General features: G+C 60.3%; 1 protein-coding gene across 1 annotated transcript in view; it reads left to right on the plus strand.

Annotated features, from left to right (window-relative positions):
* Nucleotides 1-731: 731 nt before the first annotated feature.
* Nucleotides 732-26,311, plus strand: part of ABCA2 (ATP binding cassette subfamily A member 2) — a 43,026-nt gene continuing 17,446 nt past the window's right edge. The window contains exons 1-22 of the mRNA XM_035571168.2: nucleotides 732-838; nucleotides 13,272-13,365; nucleotides 14,323-14,325; nucleotides 15,914-16,025; nucleotides 16,486-16,652; nucleotides 16,840-16,967; nucleotides 17,179-17,283; nucleotides 17,784-17,969; nucleotides 18,052-18,270; nucleotides 18,981-19,312; nucleotides 19,624-19,783; nucleotides 20,049-20,177; nucleotides 20,476-20,643; nucleotides 20,965-21,061; nucleotides 21,499-21,672; nucleotides 21,754-21,856; nucleotides 22,857-22,971; nucleotides 23,649-23,839; nucleotides 24,239-24,389; nucleotides 24,718-24,922; nucleotides 25,475-25,639; nucleotides 25,937-26,117. Coding sequence (XP_035427061.1) covers nucleotides 773-838; nucleotides 13,272-13,365; nucleotides 14,323-14,325; nucleotides 15,914-16,025; nucleotides 16,486-16,652; nucleotides 16,840-16,967; nucleotides 17,179-17,283; nucleotides 17,784-17,969; nucleotides 18,052-18,270; nucleotides 18,981-19,312; nucleotides 19,624-19,783; nucleotides 20,049-20,177; nucleotides 20,476-20,643; nucleotides 20,965-21,061; nucleotides 21,499-21,672; nucleotides 21,754-21,856; nucleotides 22,857-22,971; nucleotides 23,649-23,839; nucleotides 24,239-24,389; nucleotides 24,718-24,922; nucleotides 25,475-25,639; nucleotides 25,937-26,117 — 3,251 coding nt within the window. The 5' untranslated portion in view covers nucleotides 732-772. The remainder of the gene's footprint in view (nucleotides 839-13,271; nucleotides 13,366-14,322; nucleotides 14,326-15,913; nucleotides 16,026-16,485; nucleotides 16,653-16,839; nucleotides 16,968-17,178; nucleotides 17,284-17,783; nucleotides 17,970-18,051; nucleotides 18,271-18,980; nucleotides 19,313-19,623; nucleotides 19,784-20,048; nucleotides 20,178-20,475; nucleotides 20,644-20,964; nucleotides 21,062-21,498; nucleotides 21,673-21,753; nucleotides 21,857-22,856; nucleotides 22,972-23,648; nucleotides 23,840-24,238; nucleotides 24,390-24,717; nucleotides 24,923-25,474; nucleotides 25,640-25,936; nucleotides 26,118-26,311) is intronic.

The following is a 26,311-nucleotide window of genomic DNA, read 5'->3' on the forward strand; positions in this document are numbered from 1 at the left end:
GTCGTCCTTGCACGATCCCACCTCCGGGCCCAGCACAACTGCCCCTGCTGCAGCGAGGGGCAGCTGGCTACCGATGGTCTTCTTCCTCCGCGGCAGCACGGCAGGAACCCACGGGTTTCGTGAACCGATGTGGGACCCCTTCCCCAGGCCCTCCTCCGTCCCAGGAGCCAGCTGGCGCAGTCACCGCCGGCCTCACCACCTCTCCTGCCCTCTCCTGCAGGAGCTCACATCCCTGTCGCCCTGAGCCTGGGGTCCCGCCAGCCCCCGGCAGGCCTCTCCCCCACAGCCACCCCGCCGTGGCCATCCTGGCGCAGCAGGGCCCCGGACCGGCGGCTGTGGTAGGGCCCGGGCCCCGCCGCCCTGGGCCGCAGCACGACGCCTCCAGGCCGCGGCACCCCCGGCACGAGCGGAGGGGGCCGCCCCCCGGCCCCCCGCGGCGGACAGACGGGGGCCGCGGCCCGGCGGTGCCTTTAAGGGGCGGCGGCGGCAGGCGGCCCCGGGCCGAGGGCGGTGCTGCGCAGGGCCGGGCCGAGCCGGGCCGGGCCGGGCCGGGTCGGGCCGGGCAGGGCACGGCAGGACGGGCACGGGGAGGGGGACGGGCACGGACACGGGCACGGGGAGGTCCGCCCGCCCGCTCCCAGTCCAGCCGAGCCTGCTGCGGACAAAGGCGGCGGCGGCCTGGGCATGGCGGTGGGCGGCGGGTGAGCCGCGGTGCCGAGCGGGGCGGAGCGGAGCGGGGAGCGCCCTGCGGCGGGGCCGGCGCGGCGCGGCCATGGGGTTCCTGCACCAGCTCCATCTCCTGCTCTGGAAGAACGTGACGCTGAAGCGGCGCAGCCCGGTGAGAGCCGGCGGGGGGGGGCCTGCTGTGGGGCTGTAGCCTGGCCCGGGGCGGGGGGGGGGTGAGCGGCAGCCCCCGGCCAGAACCCGGCGGGGTCCCCGCGGCGGCTCCGCCCGTGCAGCCGGCGGGGGCCGGCTCGGTGCTGCGGACGCCGGCATCGGCAGCTCGGCGGTCCTGGGAAAGCCGGGGTGGCCGAGCCCCGCCGCGGGGAGCGAGGCGACGCGTCCCCCTCCCGGTGCGGGCTTGGGGTGCAGGGCCGGGGGAGCCTCCTCCCCGGTGGGGGGCTGGCTCTTCTCCGTGCCCGTCCGTCCACCTGCGTGGGCAGGAGGGCAGCCCCGTGGGGCCGTAGGCTGCGCGTGGCTGGGGGCTTGACAACCCTGCGTGCCGTTGTGTGCGCTCTGGAGCCAGGCTGTCCTGGGCTTGGGGCTGCTTTTGACGCCTTTGGGTGCCAGTCCTCTCTGTTCCCTTGCTGCAACCCTTTTCTTCCTGTCGGTTAGGCTCTGGAGATGAATAATGCATGTGGCGGTGGATGCAGAGATCTAGTGATGTCCGCTCGCCTCGCAGGCCAGAGAGAGAGAAAGTGTGGATGCTATCTATTTATAAACCCACAGAGCAGCTGAAAAACACCCCTCCTTGCCCGGCTGCTGGCATCTCTGCGTGCCCTGGCACAGGCTGGGCAGCTCAGTGGCGCACGTTTTGTAGCAGCAACAGTTAGGTCTGTCCCTGCTCCCACCTCGTGCCTGTGGGAGCCGTCCAAGCCCTTGGCAGCAGCAGGCACTGTGTATGGGTGCCTGCATGAGGAGTCCAGGGCTGCTGACTAGACTCTCCCCTCTGCCCAAATGTCCAGCACGTGCAGCTTCTCCCTCCCTACCTCGGACCTGTCTCAGGTTCCAGAAGCACTGGGCATTTGCAAGCTCGGTTTCTGGTCCCAAGGGCCGTGTCTCTGGTGTGGGAGAGCCTTCCCAAGTTCTTGATGTCTGCATGCTATAAATAGGCTTCTAAATTGTATGTGGGTCAGGGCTGTGTCTTCCTAGGGTGCTGGAGAGAGCTGCTCCTGCTTTTTGGGCATGAGGTTGAGAAACCTGGTCTATCCCAGGGGTTTGTCTTTGCTCTGCCCCCTCCTCAGCTCCCAGGGAGGTGGCAGAGGAGGCAGGTTCCCACCTCCACCTGTCTGCTGGTGGAACTGGCTTGAACCGCACACTGTGCACATCCGTTCTGGTGCACATCCATACGGGTGCGTGCATTTGTGTGTGCTGGGGTTGAGAAACTGGTTTAACCCTTCCTTGGCCTCTTCTGCCCAGTGCGTCTAGGGGAGGGCTGGCATGATCCTGCCAGGCAGGTCGGGGATGCGATGGGCGGTGCTGGGGCAGCCTCTGCCGCACAGATTGCGGGTCTGTAGGGCCTGTGTGCGGGAAGGGCTGGAGGTGAGGTGCCGGCGGGGAAGGGCTGCTGAAGGTCCTGGCCAAGGAAGAACCCCGAACCCCATCGCGAAGGGCGTGGGCTGGCCGGGGGAGGGGTGCGCTGGGCACGGAGGGAGCTGGTTATTTTTAGAGGATGGGGGAGGGTAGCGAGCTGCTGCTCCCAAGCTGGTGATTCTCTTTCCTCTTCCCCCTCCCAAATATCCTGCAGGCCTGATCCTGCATGTTCTCCTTCGCCAGCAGCATGTGAGCCTTGGGCCCTACTTCATCCTGGCACATGGAGCGCTGGAGACTGCTGGGGGCGTGCCGGGCCAGGGAGGGCACGGGCACGGGCACGGGCACAACCAGACTGAGGCTGTGCCATGGGCAGGTGCCCACCGGGGCAGCCCCTGCACAGTGGATGAGGGTGATGCTCTCGGCTGAGTCATCCCCACCCTGTGCCCTGAGTGCAGCCAAATGGTTGTGGCCGGGGACTGCCTTGTCCCTGTGTGTCACAGACCCCTGTCCGCAAGGGCCAGCAGGCTGGCACAACTATGTTGGGTCTCGACAGCTGCCCCTGGCATCTGCTGGCCCTCAGCAGCTGCCATGGACCTGGCCACCAAGCCTGACAGGTTTACAGTGTGGGGCTGCGCGCATCTTTTGGGCACCCGTTTCTCCATGCCTCCTCAGCTCTGCAGGCAGTGCAGGAGTGCAGTGCAGAAAGCTGCAGTGTAGCTGCCAGCTCCCAGGCTGCTGGACAGGCAAGGAGGAGAGTGAGGAGCCCGGGCCTAATCACCTCTGTGTTCAGGGGCCGTCATCTGAGCGGGGCAGGGGAAGGGCTGGCACCTCCTTGCCCCCAGTGATGCCACATGAGGGTGCAGAACAGCAGCCCCATCCCAAAGAGAGAGCTGCCCCTAGCACAGAGCATGGTCAATGGCTGGATTTGGTGCAGCCCCTTGGACGTTTGTGTCCTGAAGACGTGGGTGCCTTGTGCGTGTCACCTGAGCTGATCTCTTGCTTCCTTGAACTCCTGCTGCGTCTGAGTCCTGCAGTCACCTCGCACTCCCCTTGTGCATGAGGACGACAGCCTGCCTGCTCCCAAGGCAGCTCTGCGCCCTCCCAGCAGCTCGGGAGCAGAGCTGGCTGGTCCTGGCAAGCTAGGGCAGAGTCAGGCCTGTGCCAAAATCCAGCATCGTCAACCTCTGTGGATCCCTGCAGCTTGCTCTGTGGGGGTGGCGGTGTGTGTGAGGCACACTGCCCTTGCCCAGGCTCCATCCAGAGCTGGACATCTTGCCAAGGGAAACCAGCCCCTGAATCCCTTGGGCTGACCCAGTGGTGCCAGGCAGAGGTTAGTGGACCAGGCTGGGTTGATAAAGCACGGAGGAGCACCAGACCCTTCCCTGGCTTAGGTTCACCCTGGGGGGTCAGAGGTGGTGGTGGGATGGGAATGGGCGGATTTCGGGTGCTGTCATGGAAGGAGCGTGGTGCCTGGGCTGCCCTTGCTCTGCTGGCAGCTGACTGTTGGCGTGGGGCACTGCACTAGGGTGCATGCCTCAAACCACAGTGTCCTTTCCTTCCTGGTAGTGCCTGGACCGGAGCCCTGGGGCAGCAGGGCAGGGGACAGGGAGGGTTTATCTCCCAGGCAGATGCCTTGTGCTTGGCAGAGCCCGTTGCTGCAGGCTCTGGGGCTCAGGAGAGCTGGGGCCAGTCTCTTGATCTGCCACTGAACTGTTGGTGGCCCTGAGAAAGTCGCCTTCATCCTGGCACCCAGACTTGGGGGCTGTGGCTAGGTTAGCGCTCCAATGAGGTACAGCAGCAGTTTTGAAACAGACTTTTTCTTCAGGCTCTGCACTTGCTTAGGGCTCAGCTTGTCCACTTGAGAATGTAGCAGTGGCAAGTGCCAGCCCTGTGCAGGGTGGCCGTGCTATCAGGCAGCCGTAGGAGAGGGTCCTGACCCACTGTGCAACATGTCACTGTCTTCTGTGACTCCGCTTCCCAGCCCTTCCCAGGGAGGGGCTTGCTTTGTCCTGGAAGTTTGGTCCTGCAGTGGTGGTGTCAGAAACCCTTGCTGCGGTCTTGAGACGTGCCATTATGTGTGGGCTCAGCAGGGAGGAGGCAGAGGAGCTGGGCCAACCGCAGGATCCATGGCTACAAACAAAAGCAGTGGGGAAAGCAGGGCAGGAGCATACCAGAGCTCGACATCACTTCATCTGTGGAAGAAACTGGCAAAGAGCAAGGACATCACCAGACAAACTTACCTACGGTACCTGTGCTGCTAAGCTCCTGGGTGGTGGCCGAGTTGGGTGCTGTACCTTGGCTGTGTCGTAGCACCCGTGTAAGGATTTGAGCCCAATCTGTGGGAGTCTCTGACTGCCCAGAGTGGCTGATCTGTTCTAGGGGCTATTTGGGGGTTTGGTTGTGATTTTTATTCTTCCTAGGGTAGAATTTGAGGCAGGAGCCCTGGGGTGTTGGAGGTTTGAGCAGAACAGCATCACCTCAGGATGAAGTGAAGCCGGGGCTCCCCCTGTCCCAAGCACAGGCAATTCTCGGGTGCAGATGCTCAGCAGTCCTGAACGGTGCAGGTTTGAGGATTTCTTCGCACAAAGGAAAAATCCACGACCTATGGCACCTTGACTCTGCTGGGACTAGGGGTGAGCAGAGCTGTGTGTATCTTTAGGGATGGGCTCTCAGATAACTGTCAATAGTTAATTAAACCTACACAGGATGTAAAGTGAACAGGTGAACTCTCAAGTTACCCCAGGCATTGTGTGAGGGTAGAGCCAAGTGTGTTTGGCCATCTTTCCTGGTTGCTTTCTGTGCAAACATGTCTGGGACAGGAAAGCAAGTGTCACTGGAGTTCCCGGCTTTGAAGTGCCAGTGATGGAAGGGTGCTGTTGTGCTTGATTTTACATTTTATTTGAAAGTGCTGGCTGTGCAGGACTCTCTTGGAGGAATGATAAAGAGGAGTTGAGACTCCAGGAACTGCTTCTGTGCCTCACCCTGGCCGTTTGGGAGCTGCTGCAGCAATGCATGTACCAGGACACAGTGCACAGGCCTGGGGCCACAGCACCCAGTTCCTGACGAGGAGCTCCCAGAAGCTTCTTCCCAGCGCTGGATGGGAGCGGGGATCGGCCTTGGGCGGGGTTTGATCAGGCTGGGCTCTGCACTGACTCAGGATGCTCTTTGCCCCCCTCTTTGTTTGCAGCTGGTGCTGGGGAGGCGGGGGTGGTACGCACAGGCTGGGCCAGTGCTGGCGCAGCGCTGCCAGGCAGCATCCCCGTGAATCACCACCACAGCAGGAGGCTGCTCGCGCACTGCTGCAGGGGTGGTGCAGGAACAGCACAGGGACAGTGCGGCCAGGCCTGGCCCGGCAAGGGCACCTGTTGCAGAGCGATTCACAGCCACGGCACAAGCTGCTGCACTGCTCCTCCCCTGCAGCCAGGGCTGCGAGCGTGCGCAGGGCTCTGCCTCGCTCCGCGGCCTCTCCCTTCCCACAAAGTGGAGAGGGGCGGCAGTGCCTTCCCCCATACTGGTGTGTGGTCATGGCCCTGCAGGCGCTGGCACCATCCAGCCTGTGCTAAGGCCAGGCACCTCTTGCCAGTGGGAAGGTGGATGTGTCCTGAGCTTGTGTGGGCGTGTGGGACCTGTTTCGCTGTGTGCTGCTTGGCGTGAGCCAAAGCCGTGAAGGGCAGTGCACTTTTAGCGGGCAGCACTGGGGCGCTGTACAGGGGGGATGCTGCAGGACTCTCCAAGGGGCTGTAGGTGCTGTTTGGAGGGCAGCAAGGGGCTGTGAATTATTTCCTTCCCTCTTCATGTGCAAAGCTCCAGAGGAGCAACAAGGAGCCAAAAACACTGGATGCTGTGTTGTGCCTGAGCCTCAGCCTTCACAAGTACAGCAGGGCTCACATCCAAGGTCCGTGCATGGCAGAGCTTGTGCTTCGGGGGGAGCAGACGTGGTGCTGGGCTGCCAGGACTGCTTGGGAGTTGGCTTAAGCTGGTCTCCCCCTCTGCAGGTGGTGGTTTGGGTGCAGAGAGGAGTGGAGGGGTAGGGGCTTCGGTGCTGAGAAGTGACACCCACCTGGGAGCAGTGCTGCGGCCAGCCCAGGAGCTGGTCCAGCATTGTCGCTGGTGCCACATCCTGATGGACCCTTCCTGCTGGCACTCAGTGACAGCAGTGCCCTCTCACTTCTTTACTGTGAGGATGACGGAGCACTGGAACAGGTTGCCCAGAGAGGTTGTGGAGTCTCCTTCTCTGGAGATATTCAAAACCCGTCTGGATGCCATCCTGTGCAAGGTGCTCTAGGTGATCCTGCTTGGCAGGGGGGTTGGGCTAGATGATCTTCAGAGGTCCCTTCCAACCCCCACCATTCTGTGATTCTGTGGGGCTGGCACAGGGGATGAGCTGTCCTTTGCTTTCCTGTGGCTCCCCTCTTGGGGTCATGAGAGGCTTCAGCAAACCCAGGCAGGGATTTCCTGGTCCTCCAGACACGTCAGGACCTCCAGCTTCCCCAGGCTGTCCCGAGCCAACAGTGCCAGTGCTGTCTGCTGGGCAGAGCCAGAGGCAGGTTATGAGGAGTGGAGAGGGGTGGCTGTGGGACCAGTGACAACAGGCACAATTTGGGCCAGATGAAATTGTGACTAGACACAGGGGATAATAGCAGCCAGACCCAGTGGATGGGCCAGTGGGGTGGGCTTGGCAGCCCTGGTGTGACCAGGGTTGTACTACAGGTGGCCTCATGGCTTGAGGCAGGCCCTGCTTTGTCTGGAGCATGGTACAGAGACCGAGGCTGGAGGGCAGTCACCAAGGGTCAGGGCACAGGCCAGACATGGCCTTTTGGGTGTCCTAGCAGGGCTGGGGGTGCTCAGCCAGGTGGTGACCACCAGTGGGTGCCAGTGTCTGGATCCCTGCTGGGGTGCCGCAACAGAACTGGCCCTGGATGTGGAGCATGCCTGGCAGGGAGCTCCACTTGGCTTCCTCTCTCAGGTACTGTGGGTTTGTGCAGCTCTGAACACTGCGCTGGGATGCTGGGGTCTCTGATAATCTTCTCTCACAGGGACCACAACTTAACCCATTTGTATTTCTCAGCTCTAAGACCATATTTGCAGTAAGCAGGTGTTTGATGATGCTGCAACTAAAGTTTGGAGCCATCAATGCACTTAAAATATTTTCTCTAGTCTTTAAAGTTGGGGCGTAGATTCTCAAGGAGATGAACCCCTGTTCCCTGGGCCTTCTGCAGGCTGTCACCTTCTGCTTTGTGGGCAGTGCTGGAGCCTGCAGGAGAGACTGGTGGGGAAATGGCAGCTGCAGGGCTCTGCTCCCTCCCTCCTCCCCAGGGAAGAGGTCGGGCAAACCCTGCCCCTCCCTCTTAGGTTCAGAACAGGGGCTCACCACAGGCCAGCCTTGACTGAGCTGTGTAATGTGGTGCTACTATGCCTGGATCAGGCGCAGTAAATATCCTTGCTTCTGCCAGGGGAGCAGCCGTCCCCCCGTGTCCTGGTGACAGACCAGGGCTGGGGAGGGTGCTGGTATGGTAGTTTTGGGGTGGGGGGACCTTGCTGGAGTTGCCACAGGGTTTGGGTTAGAGAAGTGGTTGAGAAGCAGCTGCCTGGTCCCAGCCTGGGGAGGCTCCTGGCTGCACCACTGCTAGGCCGTGCTGGCTGAAGGTGATGGCCGTGTGCTTAGGGACATTTCTTGGAGCAGGCAGGAGGGATGGAGCGAACTGCTGGCTGATAGCAGTGGGCATAGAGAGCTGGGCCTGGCTGCAGGGGGCATCTGGCTCAGCCATCCAGGCATGCAGACAACCACATGTGTCCCATGGCAGCTGGACTGGGGCAGCTGGGGACGCCGGTGGAGCTGTCCTGCCAAAGTCCATGGTCCAGTGTCTGCTTGGCAGATGAAGACCTTTTTTAGGCTGCACAGCACACAGCCCCTGCTAGCCTCTGGCTGCAGTGTGTCCCTCAGCTGCCTGTGGCGCTGGTCCCGAGCGCTGGCTGGAAGGGGACCACAGCCCTGTCAGCATGGGTCACTGTGCCAGGCCGGGCCCTCTGCTCTCGCCCCTCGCTGGGCCATGTCCCATGGGTTATGTCCAGTGCTTCCCCCAGCACGGTGCCCTCCTCTTGCCCCTGCACTTATTCAGCCAGGGTGCCATGCTCCGGGGCACTGCGTGGCCTCCCCTGGGAGCTGCCTGCCTTGGCCAGTGCCATGCAAGCAGCACTTGTGCCAGCCCCTGTGCCTGCCTGGCTCGGAGCTTCAGGCTGGAGCCAGGAGCGTGAGAGAGGCTGAGCACGTGGGCCCAGCCTGCACATGCACCATGTATATGCCATGTATATGTGCATTCCCCCACAACTGCATGGACCATGAGCAGGTGCCCCACATTTGTGCAAACCCAGCAGTGGTGGCCTCGTCCTGTTCAGCCCTCTGGCCAATCGAGGTGGATGCCTGCCTGTGGAGGGGGTTGTATGCGTCTATGGGCTGGATCCCTCCAGCGGCTGGGCTCAGGACCTGCCCCAGCCAGGCCTCCCCCATTGCTGCCACCCAGGCACAGGGACCCTGGGACCTGCATCCCTCCCGGCGCTGAACTTGTGCAAGTACACGCAGACCTGAGCCAGTGTCCAGCTGTGGGTGGGAGAGTGTGGAGGAGATGAGGCCGGAGTGTGGGTGGCATTGCAGTACCCTCTGCGTGATGGGCTGGGTGACAGGGCTCAGGGCATGTGCTGGGCTTGGGGGTGAGAGCACCCACCTCTGCTCTCTCTGGGCGTGAGGCAGCCTTGACCCCATGCTCAAGGTGTTCAGCACAGTGTGGGCAGCCTGGGGCTGAAGGGACAGGATCAGTCCCTGTGGTGTGCGTTGGTGAGCCCTGCTCTGCCACCACATCTGCCCATGCCGGGGGCACCCAGCCCTGGCATTGAGGGACATGGCAGTGCATGGGGGGTGCCCAGTGCTGCTCTGGGGTCGGGGTCAGGGATGGGGGATATATTTGCTGCCCGGTCCCATTTCTGGTTTGTCCTGGAGACGGAGCCGAGCAAAAGGTCAATGACCTGCTTTAAAGAAAAAAACCCAAACACACACAACAATGAACAGGCGCTTCCTTTCGCCAACAAGGGCCAAACAGTCCCCAAAGGAGCCCTGCCTGGTACGGGCGCAACATGGAGTGTTGGGGGTGGTGGTGGAAGGACAGACCCGCACCCGTGTGTGCACAGAGGCACGATTGTGCGCCTGGTAAACAGGCAGGGGAGGGGGGCAGGTGTGGGCACAGGGGCGGTGATGGTGGGGGTGGTGCCTGGGACCAGTGGTGCCACACAGACAGGGATCCCCCCATCCCTGGCACCACTCCCAGGCAGCCTGGCTTTCTTCCTGCAGCACCCCCAATCCCCGTCCCTTCCAGCCGTTGTTCCACCATTCTCTTCTTCCCTTCAAATCAGTGGTTCCCAGCATGGAGTGGGCAGTGAGGAAGCTTTGCAGGGAGCTTTGCTGGGGCTGCAGCGAGGCCCTTGAGCAGCACCTGTGGGTGCAGCACCCATTGATGCAGCCATGCCCTGCCCACAGACCCTCCTGGCCATGGCCATGCACCAGCACGGGGTACGGGCAGAGGGGTCCCTCTGCTCACTGCCCTTTGCTGGGCAGAATTGTTTTTTAGCTGAGCAGTTCCAGCCCCTGGCTGAGGCTGGTGAAGAGGCGTTGCCGTCAGAGACAGAAAGGCCTGGCTGTCACCTGTTGCGGACTGTGTCTTTCCAGGCAGACACTTTCGTTTTAAAACCCTGTATTAAAAACAAAACAAAACCGTTTCCCATTTTTGTGCCTGACCAGTCTGGTGGCTTTCTATGATGGAGTGACTGCAGCAGGTGACAAAGGAAGACCAATCGATGTCATCTACCTCAACTTCTGCAAGGCCTTTGGCATGGTCCCACATGACATCCCGGTCTCCAAATTGGAGAGAGATGGATTTGATGGGTGGACCGTTCAGTGGATAAGGAATTGGCTTGAAGGTTGCACCCAGAAAGTGGTGGTCAATGGTTCTATGTCCAAGTGGAGGCTGGTGACGAGTGGCGTACCTCGGCGGTCTGTCCTGCGACCAGTACTGTTTACATCAACGACGTAGACAGCGGGATCGAGTGCACCCTCAGCAAATTTGCAGATGACACCAAGCTGAGTGGTGCAGTTGATACGATAGAAGGAAGGGATGCCATCCAAAGGGACCTGGACAAACAAGAGAAGTGGGCCCACATGAACCTAATGAGGTTCAACAGAATCACAGAATGACAGAATCATTTAGGTTGGAAGAGACCTCCAAGATCACCCAGTCCAACCTCTGACCTAACACTAACCAGTCCTCCACTAAACCAGATCACTAAGCTCTACATCTAAACATCTTTTAAAGACCTCCAGGGATGGTGACTCAACCACTTCCCTGGGCAGCCCATTCCAATGCCTAACAAGCCTTTCAGTAAAGAAGTTTTTCCTAATATCCAACCTAAACCTCCCCTGGCGCAACTTTAGCCCATTCCCCCTCGTCCTGTCACTAGGCACGTGGGAGAACAGACCAACCCCCACCTCGCTACAGCCTCCTGTAAGGTACCAACAAGTCAAAGTGCAAGGTGCTGCACCTGGGACAGGGCAATCCCAGACATGAGTACGGAGTGGGAGAACTCACTGAGAGCAGCCCTGCAGAGAAGGACTTGGGGGTTCTGGTGGATAAAAAGCTCGACATGAGCCAGCAGTGTGCACTTGCAGCCCAGAAGGCCAACTGCATCCTGGGCTGCATCAACAGAGGGGTGGGCAGCAGGTCGAGGGAGGTGATTATGCCCCTCTGCTCCACCCTTTTGAGGCCCCACTTGGAATACTGTGTCCAGGTCTGGAGCCACCAGCACAAGAAGCATGTGGAGCTGTTAGAGTGGGTCCAGAGGAGGGCCACAAAGATGATCAAGGGACTGGAGCACCTCTCCTACGAAGACAGGCTGAGAGAGCTGGGGCTGTTCAGCCCACAGAAGAGAAGGCTCCAGGGGGACCTCATTGCAACTTTTCAGTACTTGAAGGGGTCTTATAAAAAAGATGGAGAACATCTCTTTGCTCAATCAGATATTGACAGGATAAGGGGGAATGGTTTTAAACTAAAAGGGGGGAGATTTAGATTAGAGGTTAGGAGGAAGATTTTCACTCAGAGGGTGGTGAGGCACTGGAACAGGTTGCCAAGAGAAGTTGTGGATGCCCCATCCCTGGAGGTGTTTGAGACCAGGTTAGATGGGGCCCTGAGCAACCTGATGTAGTGGGTGGCATCCCTGCTTATGGCAGGGGTGTTGGAACTAGATGACCTTTGAGGTCCATTTCAACCCAAGCCACTCTATGATTCCATGGTTCCTGTGTGGAGTTGCTGCTTTCATCCTTTGCAGCTGTGTGCAGGGTGCACTGGAAGGATACTGCTCCAAGAAGGACTGGTGAGATGCGCTGGGGGCCTGGCTGCTCTGTGTCTGGAGGGCAGTGAGATAGCAGTGGGACAGACCTGCCCTAGGGAGCACGTCCAGAGATCACCCGGGTGCCCTGTGAGTTCAGCTGGTGAATCTGCTGGTACAAATGGGCAGCAGGGGCTGCTCCCGGGCTCCCAGGCCGAATGTGGTGGGTGTTTGCCGCTCTCCAGCACATCTGACCCCAGCCTGGAGGCGTGTGGCTGCCTGGCATGAAGCTGCCTTCTCCCCACAGGTGCCCAAGAGTTGTGGCCACTGGCTGACACCAGCTGTGCTGAGGTGCTCAGCCTGTCCCACTGACAGGCTGTTCCCAGGAGGTGGCCAGCGCACAGGGAACTGGGCTTGTGCAGGAGCAGGGTGGGAGCTGCCGTTGCCTTCCCAGGAGCTGCTTCTTGCCTGTTGCAGTTGGGTGCCAGGGTCGAATGCAAAGGGGCTGTGGCTCAGCACCAGCAGGGGCCCTGGGGGCAGCATGGGGTCAGCTCAACCCCAGCTCGGGCAGCAGGGAGGAGTGGGAAGAGCTGTCCTCGTTCCTGGGCCAGTGCAGCTGGATTTGTGTGGCTGGCTCCCAGTGTGCCTGGGGTCTGGTCTGGCCCTGGAGTGAGCTGAGGTTGGCTCACCTCACTCTGTGCCTCAGTTTCCCCAGCTGTGGTATTTCCCCTGTGCTCGCTTGTGAGGGCAGCGGTAGGGCTGCATTTGTGGTCTGAGCACTCTTGGTACAAACCAGCAGCAGCTGTGCCTGTTTCTACGGGTCGCTGAAGGCATTGGTGCCCATCCCCAGGGCCTCTGGGCATGGAGCCCAGCCTGGGCTGCCTGTGCGGTTGGGGTCAGTGTTTCCTGGGGATTTGCAGCAATTTGCCATACGCAGCTGGTTGAAAATCCTGTCTGGCTGTTGCTTTCTGGGAAGGCACAGAGGGGGTGCCAGGAGGCCGGGACCCCCTGCACTGCCCCCAGTCACACATGGAGATGGTGCCAGGTCCTGATCGAATGTCTCCTCACCCCAACAGCATTGAGGTCTGCTGCCTACATTGGGTTCACAGGTGGGATGGGGCTGGGAGCTCCCTGGGGCCCGGCTCCACTAGCAGAGCAATCACACAGGGCAGGGGCACTCTGGGCATGCCAGGCCAACCGCAGGGACCCAGCGGGGACAAAGGGATGTCATGACCAGGCAGCTGCTGGCTGGGAGGGCACTGCCAGGAGGGTGCCTGTGGCTCTTCACAGGCCACAAGGACCTGGGGCTGTTGTCTGCCCTGGGCAGCTCCAGCTGTGGTGGCCTGTCAGGGTCTGGGCTCATGCCCTAGCACACTGTCTGATGGGCCCATCCTGTCCCATGGTGCCCCCTGGCAACGCTCTCCCTGCAGAATGGAACAGGCAGGGTGCGGGCAGGGACTAGCTGGAGAACCTCAGGTGTCTCAGCCATGGTGGTGCCACCACCCACCTGGAAGACATGGGCACAGTGCTGCACTGCACTGGGGCATGGGGCAGGGGCTGCCCGAGGGAGCTTCATCCTGCTCAAGCCTCTCCTTGGTGGAGGTCCTGTCCCTGGCTGTCATAGTCCTTCTGCTTTGTGTCATCTGCAGTGGGTGCTGGCTTTTGAGATCTTCATCCCACTGGTGCTCTTCTTCATCCTCCTGGGACTGCGGCAGAAGAAGCCAACCATCCCTGTGAAGGAAGGTGAGTATGATCTGGTGGTGCCTGGGACACCCACACCTGGGGGAAGTCTAGCCCCCCCCACCCCGCTATGGCACTGGGGAGCTTTTCCAGCAGCTGTCCCCATGAACAGCCTGGGGCTTAGGAGGACACTCTGACAGCTGTCAGGGACCCAGAGGAGCCTTTTGGGGACATAGGTATGGGGAGGGGCTGCAGACAAGTGCTGTTGCAGAAGACGGGCTGGAGAGCAATAGGACTTCCTTGTCAAGGGAGCTTCCTGGGGCTGGCCAGGACCAAGCAGCCTTCAGACACCATCAGCAGGGACATCTTGTCTCTGCCCCAAGGCATTCGTGGGACAGAGGGGCGGTGGGGCTGGGTGGTTCCAGGAGAGCTGCAGTGCCCCCGAGCACCAGGTGAGCAGCTGGGAGGCTCTGGGAAGGGACAGGGGGATGCACTCTGTGTGTAGCTCCATGCGTTGCTTCAGGGGGACTCTGAGGCTTGCTGGGGCCAGGGTGAGGCCAGCGAATTGATGGGGCAGGAGCTCAGGGTGCCCCGGAGATGCACAGCTGGAGCTCCACAGGTACTGTGCTGCCAGAAGGAGGTGGCAGCGCAGAGCTTGCCTGGCCTTTGTGTGGCAGCAAGATGTCTCACAAGATGCCTCCCTGGGCAGGTGCCTTCCGTGGGTAGGGGGACAGATGCCTCAGGGCAGCACAGCGGAGCCAGGGGAGGCGCTGGCAGCTGGTGGCCATGGCCCAGTGTGACAGTGGTCTGAGCACGTGCTGGTGAGGGAGAGCCCAGCTGAGGAGCATAGGGGATGAGCTGAGGGTGGCCGGCGCTTCCCTGATTCCTGCCCCGGCGCTGATATGTGCTCTGTGTTGTGTTTTTTGGTTTGGTTTTTCTTTCTTTTCTCTCACGTTTTCTTTTTCTTTCCCATCATCACCCCTGCCCGCCTGCCCTCCATGCCTCTACTGCATGTTCCAGTCTGTAAGTTGGTTGGTTGGGTGGGTGCCTCTCCCCTTCCCCTGCCATTGCCAGCAAAATCTTCTGGGGAGAAAGAGACCAGTTTGGATCAGCTCACTTTGGCCTAATCAGCACCTCTGTAACCTGTTGCCTTCCTCCTCCCTCCTTGGCTGGTGAAGATGAGCTTGGGCAGTGCAGCGTGGCCCTGCCTGCCTACCCGCGTTGTGCCAGCCACCTGTGGCCCTCATGGCCCTGGCCCCCGCTGTTGCTGCCCAGCCCGGGCCGGCCCCAGACGCTGCCTCCAGTGGGTTTTCCTTGCTGAGGCTGAGTTTAGCAGGTGCTGGGGCCACTCATGGCTGTGACCCTGGCTGGTTGGGTGGCAGAGGGCATGCCAGGCTTGGCAGAGGCTCTCCTGTCCCATCTTGTTGCCTCTCTCCTGGGGCAAACCCTGCTGCCTGCAGGCTCCAATGCAGCTCATGATTGCCCAGTTGTGCCTGTGTCCCACCGGCTGTCCCCAAAGCAGCCAGTCTGGAGGCAGCTCTGGTCCCCTGCCACCAGGTCCCTGTCCCAGGCCCTCGCAGCTGGGACAGAGCTGGGACACAGCACTAGCGGAAGGAACCAGAAGGACAGCAAGAGGTCACCCAGATGCTAGTGTTGTCACCTCACTGTGGCACAGCTTCCAGCATGGAGCCCATCCGTCGTGTGCCTCAAGCAGGCTGTTGGCCCACCTATCTATGCCTGGCCACGTCTGCCCTGGGCTGTCCCCATTTGTGCCCAGAAGCCCGTCTTCACCAGCCCTCCTGTCGTGGCTGTGTTAACAGCACTGACCCACCTCTAACCAGGGGCACCGGTGGGTCAAGCGCTAACCCCACCCAGCCCTGCCAGGTGCTGCCCAGTGACAGCCTTTGGTCCCCCTCAGGAGGGATCCGTGCAGGCTGCTGTGCTTGCCCTGCCCAGGGAATGAGGGGGAAAGGCTGCGGCTGGTGAGGGCTCAATCCTGTTGGGGGGTGAACATTTGCTGTCTCCTCACTGCTCCTCATTTTCTCCATCTCCCCCCTCACCGTGTCTCCATTTCTCACCTCCATCAGTCTCACGTCGGGGCAGCCAGGTGGGGAGGAGGATGGGTCTCAAGAGGGGCCCTGGCCTGTGGATGACAGCTCTTTCCTGTTGTATTCTTCCTTCTTCTCTTCCTCTGGAAATGCAGCAGTGCCTCTGAGGTTACTAACAAGAGCGGCCAAGAGGCCGGGGGAAGTTGGTGGCACTCCTGTGGGCAAGTGTCAGAAGTCAGCGCCATCCTGGGGCCGAGCGGCCACCATCATCCGGGGGGGAGTGGGCACAGGCAAGGTGGCACAAGCTGGGGTGGCTGTGGAGGTGGGAAAGATTTGCCCCTAGCCCCAAGGGGCTGCCAGCAGGGACGGTCTTGGTGGCCATGCAGGAAGGCTGCAAACTTCTGACCTTGGCTGCCCAACGTCCCCCGGGGCTTGCAGGGCGCAGCAAGCGCTTCTCTCTGAACTGAGTGTCTGTCTCTCCGGTGGCCCCTGCCTGCCCTTGCCTCTCCTTTTTCCCGCCCCTGCCTTCCCCTGCCTCTTCTGTGCTCTCTCACTGGCTCCAGCTTTCTACACGGCGGCCCCACTCACCTCGGCTGGGATCCTGCCTATCATGCAGTCCCTGTGTCCCGATGGCCAGCGTGATGAGTTTGGCTTCCTGCAGTACTCCAACTCCACGTGAGTCACACTCTTGCTGCACTCTTCTTGGTCCTGCACATGGGCACACACACATGGACATGCACATATGTACACATGCATGCACACATGCACATGTGCACAGCATGTGTGTTCTCACTCTGGCAACATCCCACTGGGGAAGGTGCAGAAGCACGCGTTGTCTGATGCATTTGTGTGCAGAGCCCCTTGTCCCCAGGGAGCAGGGGAAATCTCAGCCTATCTCCCCTGCACTTGCAGCATCCCAGGTGCCTTGCACTGTGCTGGGAGGAGGTGGCCCTGGGGACACCTAGAGGTGCTGCAGCACTCCTCTGCATCCCTGGCACATGTTTAGGCTCAGAGTGCAGGCGAGTGCAGCAGCATGGGGCCATGCTGTCTGGGTGCTGCGGCTCCTGAGGGGCCCTTCTCCCCGGGCAATGTGTGTTCCATCCCTGAAGCTGCAGTAGTGCTGTGCTCCCTACAGGGTGACGCAGCTCCTGGAACACCTCAGTGAGGTGGTGGAGCAGAGTAACTTGTTCGACCCAGACCACCCGGGCCTGGAGGAGGAGCTGGAGTCCCTGCGTCGGCGCCTGGAGGCCCTCAGCAGCAGTGAGCCCAGCTCCATGGAGACCCACTTCAGCAGCCAAGCAGGTAGGCTGTGCCCTGCCAGGGATGGAGGTGTCCCTTCACGGGGTGCCCAGCAATGTGGCAGTGCCCTGCCACTGCCCCTCATGGCTGCATGCCAGGCAAGGCCAGCTATGAGATGTCCATGCGTGGGGCCAGGCTGTGTCCCCTGTGATCATGGGCTGCTCTGACCTCCTGCTTTGCTCCTTGCCAGGGTCTGGCTTCACACTGGGGTGGGCAGCCAAGGACCGGCGCGAGCTGCAGCGCTTCCTCACGCAGAACCTGTCCCTCCCCAACGGCACGACCGAGCTCCTCTTGGGCTCCAGCATTGACCTGCGGGAGGTGGGTGATGGCATGGGGGTTGCAGGGCGCTGCACTGCAGCAGCAGGCAGGTGCGTCCCAACCCAGACTGAGCCCTGACTGCCAGACCCGTGGGGTGGGGGCCAGCGGGCACCCAGCAGGGACTCACCCCACCCTGTGCCAGGGCACTGCTGGGCAGAGGGGTTCTTCTGCTCCTAGCATGCTCAGCAGCCTTTTGCCGTCCCTGGTGCAGGTATACCACCTGTTGTTTGGGTCCTCTCCTTTGGCACCGGACAATGTCCATGAGCAAGACCTGTGGGATCGGTTTGGACCCAGTGACAAGATCTCACAGCTGGAGGTGAGGAACGTGCAGGGGATGTGGTGGGGCAGAGCTCGTCCTCCACATCCCCTCTGCACTGGCCTGCCTAGCTCTGCCGTGCATGCAGGATGGTCTAGAGTTATCTGTCCAGGCAGAGGGGATGTGATGGGACATTTTCAGATGTCCAGAGCAGCAGTAGGGTCACCTGGGTCCCACTGTGGTGCTGCCACCAATTCCCCAAGTGCTTTGAGGTGGGCCGGTGCCCACAACTCAGTTTCCCACGGCAATGGGTGGTGGCACTGCCTGGAGGAGAGGAGGAAAAGATTATCCCCTGTGGCCTGGGATGCTCTTGGCTGTGAGGACTGAGCCCCATGCCCTGCCCGGGATGGTGCTCCCCCAGATCTGCATGCCCCCTTTTTCTGTCCCCTCTGTGAAGACTCCGGATGTGGGTGCTGTGGGGCCATTCATGTGTGCTTGGGATGGAGGGAGACACTAGGGAGCCCCCACACTCCCAGACACCCTCTTTGGTCCTCTTGTAGAAGAGCCTCCCCAGCGGCTGGAGGAGCCTGCGGGAAGGGCTGGTCCACAGCGCGCTGCGCAACCCCTCCACAGCCCTGCAGAGGCCGGCGTTGCTCCGCCTGCTCTCCCAGGCCCTGGGCCTTGCCAGTGCCACCACAGCACCTACAGGCTCCTACAGCCCCCAGGCCTTCGTCACCGAGATGGAGGTGAGTGCCTGGCTGGGGTGAGGAGAGGCATGGCCGCGGTGCCCTCACTGGGGCAGCTCAGCCACAGCTCCCTGCCCTGCAGGGTGTTCTCTTCACAGCACCAGTGCTGGAGCAGCTGACATGCGAGCAGAGCTCTGGGACGCTGCACCGCCTCCTGCGCGTGGCCCCAAGCCAGCAGCCGCTGCTGCAGGCGTACCGGGCGCTGGCGTGCAACGGCAGCCGGGCAGCCCGTGAGGAGCGCTTCGCCCTGCTGGCTGCCGAGCTGCGGGACCAGCTGGATGTCCCCAAGATCATCAGCAGGGTGAGAACGGGGCTGGGGCATGGCTGCAGGAGCTGGCAAGTAGTGGGGCTGGCAGCTGTGGCCCTGGGGTGTAGGGTGAGCCATGGGGCAGGGCTGTGTCCCAAACTGCTCTTCCCTAACTGCTGGGGGCTGCACTGGGATGCTTTGCCAGCCCTGGTTTCTGTGACATGCTTCAGTATATGGCCTGGCCCCTCCTTACCCCACGTGGGCATCTCCCCTGTCTAGCTCCACGGCCTTCTGGGGATTGTCCTCACAGCTCCAGTGGGACCCCAGATGATGTCCCCCTGCTGGCACCCACTCTAGCACTGCCTGTTGGATGTGATGAGGGGCAGAGTTATACTGGGTGTCCACAGCATCCTCACAGTGTCCCAGCAGGGTCTGCACCTTTCCGTGGTGCCTACAATGCCCCTGGGGGCACAGCTCATTGAGGCTGTGTCTGAGGTCCCCCTCCTCATTCCATCCTTGTCTGACAGACACTTCTCACGAGTTCCCCAGCAAGACCCTGCCAGTATTTGGCTGCGCTCCTGCTGTCTGATTGCTGTGGATGCAATATGATGAGTCTGGGACACAGCTCCAACCTTTTAACCAAGAATGGGGACATCATCATGTGGAATCCCCCTTAATCCCCTCCTTTTGGCAGCAGGCGAGCAGGGCCCCTTTGCTCCAGTGCCCTGGCTGTGAGTAATCCTCTTGCCTGCTTGTCTTCACAGCTGCAACTGGATGAGGTGAACAGCACAGCAGCCCAGCACCGGCTCCGCACCCTCCTAGAGGACCTCATGGAGATGGAGAAGGTTCTCCGCGACATGGACATCCTCTCAGCACTGGCCAGGCTCCTGCCCAGGGGAGCCTGCACCAGCAAGGCTCCACCACCTACTGCCAACAGCACTGGCTGGGCCAGCGCTAACGCCACGGCCAGCAATGCCACGGTGGAAGAGGAGGGTGCCAGGGGGGACCTGGCTGGCGGTGACAACCCCCAGGGGCAGTTCTCAGCCTTTGTGCAGCTTTGGGCTGGTCTGCAACCCATCCTCTGTGGCAACAACCGGTAGGAGTCCCATGAGGAGAATGGGGCCAGGGAACTGCCTGAGCCGTGAGCTCCCTTCCTGGGGCAGGGTGCAGGGGAGCCCACCTTGCTTCTGCCAATGGTAAAGGAGCAGAATTGTCCCTCACTGAGTATGCAGGATGTGGGTGCCACACCACGTCCTGGTGCTGCTGCCAGGGGAAACTCCCCGCGCCAGGCAGCACTGTGGCAGCACCTCGCTGGCATGGGATTCAGTAGGAAATCTGCCACAGGGCTGCCTGCAGGGGGGGATACTGGGGTAGGAGTGGAGTTTGCAGCCTGGACTGTGTTTGCAGGACAATTGAACCTGAGGCACTGAAGCAGGGCAACATGAGCTCTCTGGGCTTCACCAGCAAGGAACAGCGAAACCTAGGACTCCTCGTACATCTTATGACCAGCAACCCCAAAATTCTTTACGCTCCTGTGGGTACCGAAGTGGACAAGGTCATCCTGAAGGTGAGGGCTTCAGCTCATGAGGGTGCAGAGTCCAGGACCCTTTTGCTTCCCCTCCCATTAGCCCAGTCCACAAGGGACATCCATGCCCAGAGGAGCTCAGGAGGGCTCGGGGGCTGGAGCTGAGCAGGGAGGAGGGAGCCAGCTGCCAGCAAGCACCTGCGGGGCGGTGGGCTGATAACTCCGTGGCTGCTAGGGTGGAGTGCAGCACTGTCCTGGAGAGCGGTTAACCCAGCATTTTCCCATGGCATGACCTTCCACCCCACAGGCCAACGAGACCTTTGCCTTTGTGGGCAATGTCACCCACTATGCCAAGGCATGGCTGAACATATCACCTGAGATCCGGGCCTACCTGGAAGAGGGCAGGCTGCAGAGACGCATCCGCTGGCTCCAGCAGGTAGGGTAGTGTTGTGGGGACTGAGCCTGCCTTAGGTTACTGCCCCATGGGCAGGAAAGGGGTGTCTTGCCCCCAGGTACCCCTTAGCTTCCACACATGGAGTGCTCAGGTGCTACTTGGATGCCTACCCTGCTCTTGTGAGAACCAGGCTGGTTCCCTGTGCAGGGCAGATGCTGTCTTGCTGTCCGCAGGAGGAGCATTAGGAAAGGGTTGGTCTCATCTGTGTCCACAGGGAGGGCAGTGCTGAGTGGCAGGGGTACCCCAGCTTCTGTCCTCCATGTCTTCTTCCGTGTTCCAGTTCACCACTGACCTCCACAAGCACCCAGAGATCCTGAATGTCTCCGAAAATGACCTTCTCCGCAACTTTCTCAATGGCAACTTCTCACTGCCCAATGCCAGTGTCCTGCTCCAGCAGCTGGACACTATTGATAATGCTGCCTGTGGCTGGGTCCACTTCATGGCCAAGGTGAGACTGCACCCATCTGTGGACATGCAGGCGCTTGGAGCAGCACCCACCACCCACAGCTGGGCTCTGCAGGGCCAAAGAGGGGTCAGATCTGCTCAGATCTCCTTCAGGCCACATGTTGGGAGACCTAGAGAGGAGACAGTGGCTTCTCTGGTGTCACGAGCTTTGGGGGAGATGTCAACAGTGGAGGTGCCCATCCTCTGCTGGGTTCAGGTCACTTGTGTGGTCACTGTGGGGGGCACATGCTATAGAGGGGGTATGGGGTCCCTGACCAGAACCATGAGGGGTGATGGGATCTGCCTGGCCTTCCCCTCCTACCAGGTCAGTGTGGACATCTTCAAGGGCTTCCCAGATGAGGAGAGCATCGTCAACTACACACTGAACCAGGCCTACCAGGACAACGTCACAGTCTTTGCCAGTACGTCCCTTGGGAACCAGCCCCTTTGCAGGGGTCCCTGTAGCCATGTCTGAAGCCATCCCCCAGACCCGGGGCCACTGGCTTTGGGACATTGGCTGCCTCGTGCATGTGTTGGGTGGATGAGTGGATCAAGTGTGCCAGCTCTCTCTTCGAGTACCTTGCTTCTCCCTCTGCTCTGTGCATTGATCCTGGCTGAGCCCCTACAAGCACAGCTCCCTGCCACTGTCCTGGCTTGCCCACCATGGGTGCCTGTAGTCAGTGTGACAATGGGACATGAGCACCATCCTTGGCCATTGTAGTCCTCGTCTCGCCTTCTGCTGCGACATGCTGAGCCCGGGGTCCTGGCCATCCCCGCATCCCTGCCTGTCACTGTGGGCTGGCCGGTGTGGCCATCTCCTGCAGTGCCACCAGGCTCTCCGCCTCTCCACTGCCCACAGGTGTGATCTTCCAGACCAACAGGGATGGCTCACTGCCCCCACATGTCATGTACAAGATCCGGCAGAACTCCAGCTTCACAGAGAAGACCAATGAGATCCGGCGTGCATACTGGCGGCCCGGACCCAACACTGGTGGCCGCTTCTACTTCCTCTATGGCTTCGTCTGGATCCAGGGTGAGTGCCAGCTCCTTGCCCCACCATGCTCCCCATCCCTGCCCATACTGCCCACTCAGCCTGGCCTCTCCTACTCCCCAGACATGATGGAGCGTGCCCTCATCAACACTTTTGTTGGCCATGATGTGGTGGAGCCTGGCAACTATGTGCAGATGTTCCCATACCCATGTTACACCCGGGACGAGTGAGTAAAACCCATGTGGGCATGACCTTCTCTCTGCCCGTTAGGCAGTCCAAATCAGCCAGGACACTTCAGCTGGGGAACAGGGACAAGTCTGGGGGCTGGTGACATTGGGAGTGATGAGCAACCAGTTATGCCCTGTGGCTTGGACCACCGAGCTAAGCAAGCAGCAAGCAGGGGGAAGGATTTTTTTTTCCCTCAGTTCATAGTTCAAGTGAGGAACTTGTGGCTGCAGGGTCTGGTGACAGGACAAGGGGGAATGGGCTAAAGCTGCACCAGGGGAGGTTTAGGTTGGATATTAGGAAAAACTTCTTTACTGAAAGGCTTGTTAGGTATTGGAATGGGCTGCCCAGGGAAGTGGTTGAGTCACCATCCCTGGAGGTCTTTAAAAGACGTTTAGATGTAGAGCTTAGTGATCTGGTTTACTGGAGGACTGGTTAGTGTTAGGTCAGAGGTTGGACTGGATGATCTTGGAGGTCTCTTCCAACCTAGATGATTCTGTGATTCTGTGTCTCAGAGACTGGATTACTTGGGGGGAACAAGAGAAGTGTGGTAAATGGGTGGCACATGCATCTGTTAGTGGTTATTGAACACAAAGGTCTGGGTGAAGCACCTTGAGAAGTCCGATACCCACCAGCCCTCCAGGGCAGGAAGATGCAAGGGGTCCTGTCCACAGCAGGGCAGGCAGTGCACCGGGCCAAGTCTGTGCAGCTGCTGCAGGCCTGCCTGCTGGGACCTAATAAACTGACACCAGGCTTTCCTATGGACTCATTGGAGGAGCTCTGAAAAATGCCTCCCCTCCCCATGTCTCAGGTTTCTCAGGTATCAAGTAGAGATGGGAGCAGTAGCTCTTGCAGGTCACTGAGGAGCTGCTGAGGGCTGCAGTAGTCCCCAGGTGGTGGGAGAGCACCTCCGCTGCCCTGTGGCCTGTCCCCAGGGCCGTCCCAAGTTCCTGTGGTGGTGCCGCCATTCAGCTCTCCCCTCTCTTCCTGTACCCCACCAGCTTTCTCTTCGTCATTGAGCACATGATGCCCCTGTGCATGGTGATTTCCTGGGTCTACTCAGTAGCCATGATGATCCAGCATATTGTGACAGAGAAGGAGCATCGCCTGAAAGAGGTGGGGATGGTGGGGGAGATCCGTGGGGAGGAGCTGGTGTCTCCTTTGCCCAGCTGCCTGGCTGCACAGGGCATGCCAGGTGCTGGGACTCGTCCGTCCTGCCAAGTCGCCCCTCTGGCACCCTGTAGGAGTTCCTAGACAGCAGCAGCCCAGGACCCGGCTTGGCCCAGAGCTGCCTGCAAAGGGGAGTGCTCTGCAGAAATCGAGAGCGTGCTCAAGCTGCCGGGCACAGTGCCAGGCTGAGCTGGCCGGTGTCTCAGAGAACTGCTGCCAGCAGCCAGGGCAGCCTGTGGGGAGAGCACTGACCCCAACTCAGCCTGTGGCCCTGCTGCTCCAAGCCCTGCCACATACTGGGACACTCAGCCTGGCATTGCCAGGGTAGGGCAGCCCATTGCCAAACCCCTGGCTCCATCTACATCCTGGTGCCCCAGGCACAGTTCTCAATCCTGGGGTTCTGCCGTGGTTCGTCCCTGGGCTGAACTGTTTTTCATGAGCATCCCTGTCATGAGCTCTGGTTAGAACTAGAGGCAGCTGAGCCTGCAGTCACCCTGGCATGGGGTGCTGTGGTCTGGCCGCTCCCCTCGGTGCTGTCCTTTGTTCTCCCAGCCCCAGCAAGTGACAGGCTGGGAGATGCACAGGGTAGGGAACAGCCTTGCTGAGCAGTGCCAGTCTTGCAGGTCATGAAGATGATGGGCTTGAACAATGCAGTGCATTGGGTGGCTTGGTTCATCACCGGCTTCGTCCAGCTCTCCATCTCAGTCACAGCGCTCACTGCAATCCTGAAGTATGGCAAGGTCCTGATGCACAGTGACGTCCTCATCATCTGGCTCTTTCTTGCCATCTATGCTGTGGCCACCATCATGTTCTGGTGAGCTGCCTGGCTCCCTCCATGGGGTCAGGGGGTACCAGCAGTGCCAGGTCCCTGGCAGGGTGTCCTTGTGCCATGGGGTGAGAGTGCTGGGAGCTGTATGGTAAGGGCTGGTGGAGCAGTACAGGTTCCCCCCAGCCGATTTGAAGGGTAGTTTATCACCTCACCACCAATGAAATCAGACAGTGTGGGGAAAGCCCTGGTGGGGCAGGATCTGGGGCTGGGCACTGGAGGGTCCCTCCATCCTTGGCAGGGGGAGCTCAGCATTCACATCCCTGGGGGGAAGGTGGTGCTGGGTGTTGGGAGAGGGGGATGCCCAGGTGAGGCAGAGCTTCTCTGGTTGTGGGGTCACCTCTGTCTTGCAGTGGGGCTGGCGAGGTGACACTGTCCTCCCTACAGTTTCCTGGTGTCAGTGCTCTACTCCAAGGCCAAGCTGGCTTCTGCCTGCGGAGGCATCATCTATTTCCTCAGCTACGTGCCCTACATGTATGTGGCCATCCGGGAGGAGGTGGCGCATGACAAGATCACGGCCTTTGAGAAGTGCATTGCGGTGAGTTGGCTGCGGCTACCAGGTGGTGCCTGGCCCAGGATTTGTCCTAGGTACCCTATGTCCCCTACACAGGTGACAGCTACCACTAAGTCATGGGCTCCCCACATCCCGTACACAAGTCACCAAGCCCTAGGCAAACCAATGCGCATGTGAACTGGCTCGCCATGGGGATTTGGAAGCATCTCCAGATGGTTTGGTGCCTCCCAGGGTGGGAAGTGTGTCCACGGGCCTGGGGGGAGCAGAGCCAGATGGGAATTTGCCCCAACCTGTTCCTCCAGAGCTGGTCTGTGGTTCCGTCTGACATCCCCTTTCCCCCTCCTCCCTGCAGTCTCTCATGTCCACCACGGCTTTCGGGCTGGGCTCCAAGTACTTTGCGCTGTATGAGGTGGCTGGTGTGGGCATCCAGTGGCACACCTTCAGCCAGTCACCTGTGGAAGGAGATGACTTCAACCTCCTGCTGTCCATGATGATGCTGATCATAGATGCCGTGGTGTACGGGGTGCTCACGTGGTACATTGAGGCTGTGCACCCGGGTATGTGCAGGCAGGGTGGGCAGGGGCAGCATTAGAGCACTTCTGATCCTGTAGGAGCCTCCCCACTGGGGATGCTGCTGCTTCCTGGCTGTGCTCAGCCTTGATACAATTGGATTCAGCACAGCATGCCTCCAGGGTCTCCTCCTGGGGACACCTGCCCACATGCCTATACCCACTGGTGACTTCCCTGTCCCTGGCAATTTCCTAGGAGGTCTTCAGTCATGTGTCTCAGTTTACTGACTAACATGGCATCCATAGTTGGAGCATTACTCCCTCTTACTGCCTGTTTGAGGAGTCTTAACTGCTCTGTTAGGTTTTCTAGGAAAACTGAAGCATGAGCCAGGCTCAGTTTTGCTTTGTTTCCCTGCACAGCCCAGCAGCATTTCCCCAAGCATTGGCAGCCCCATCCTGCAGTGGTGTTCCTGGGCTGGGGAAACCTCCCTGCCCATGCCTGTGCCTGTGCTTGTGCTTAGCTCTGCCCCAGCCCTCAGATGGCTTCTGTGCAGATGAGGTGCAGGGATGGCCCTGACTGCAGCAGGGTTGTGCTTGCAGGCATGTTTGGCCTGCCGCGGCCCTGGTACTTCCCCTTCCAGAAGTCCTACTGGCTGGGAAATGGACGAGTGGAGACCTGGGAGTGGACCTGGCCCTGGTCCCGTACCACCCACCTCAGCATCATGGAAGAGGATCAGGCTTGCGCCATGGAGAACAGGAGGCTGGGTGAGCTGGTGGGTGCAGAGGGTTGGTGGTAGGGCTTCAGGGTTTGGCCCTGGCTCTGTGGCCATGGATTCCATGCATCCCCTGCACCCTTGTCCTGAAGGACAAATTGTATGTCAGGGCAGGATCCTTCCCAGGGACTACTACCCATCGCTCAGGGCAGGGAAGGTTTGAGATGCAGAGGGGAAGGGCCAGGAGCCAGCACGGTCACTCCAGGATGGAGTGGGGGAGATTCACCCCTGGGAACCCCACTCACTCAGTGCCCAGCCCTGACTCCTCACTGCTCCATTCTCATGACAGAGGAGACACGGGGAATCGAGGAGGAGCCAACCCACCTCCCCTTGGTCGTCTGCATTGACAAGCTCACCAAGGTCTACAAGACAGACAAGAAGCTGGCACTGAACAAGCTGAGCCTCAACCTTTATGAGAACCAGGTGGTGTCCTTCCTGGGGCACAATGGTGCAGGCAAAACCACCACCATGTGAGTTCCTGCTGGGGTGGATGTGGGCTGTGTCCTGGCCAGCTGTGGTAGGTTGGGAAGGTGCTGCATGGCCGGACTTCCAGGGCTCCATGGCTGCTGGTGCTGCCCCCAGAGGGAGGTGGTGTGGATGTAGGGGTGACACAGAGGGGGACCAACAGCCAGTACACAGCCCTACACTGATACTGCTCTGGGGC

The sequence above is a fragment of the Cygnus atratus genome, chromosome 19 (assembly GCF_013377495.2).
Source record: "Cygnus atratus isolate AKBS03 ecotype Queensland, Australia chromosome 19, CAtr_DNAZoo_HiC_assembly, whole genome shotgun sequence".
Classification (NCBI taxonomy): Eukaryota; Metazoa; Chordata; class Aves; order Anseriformes; family Anatidae; genus Cygnus; species Cygnus atratus.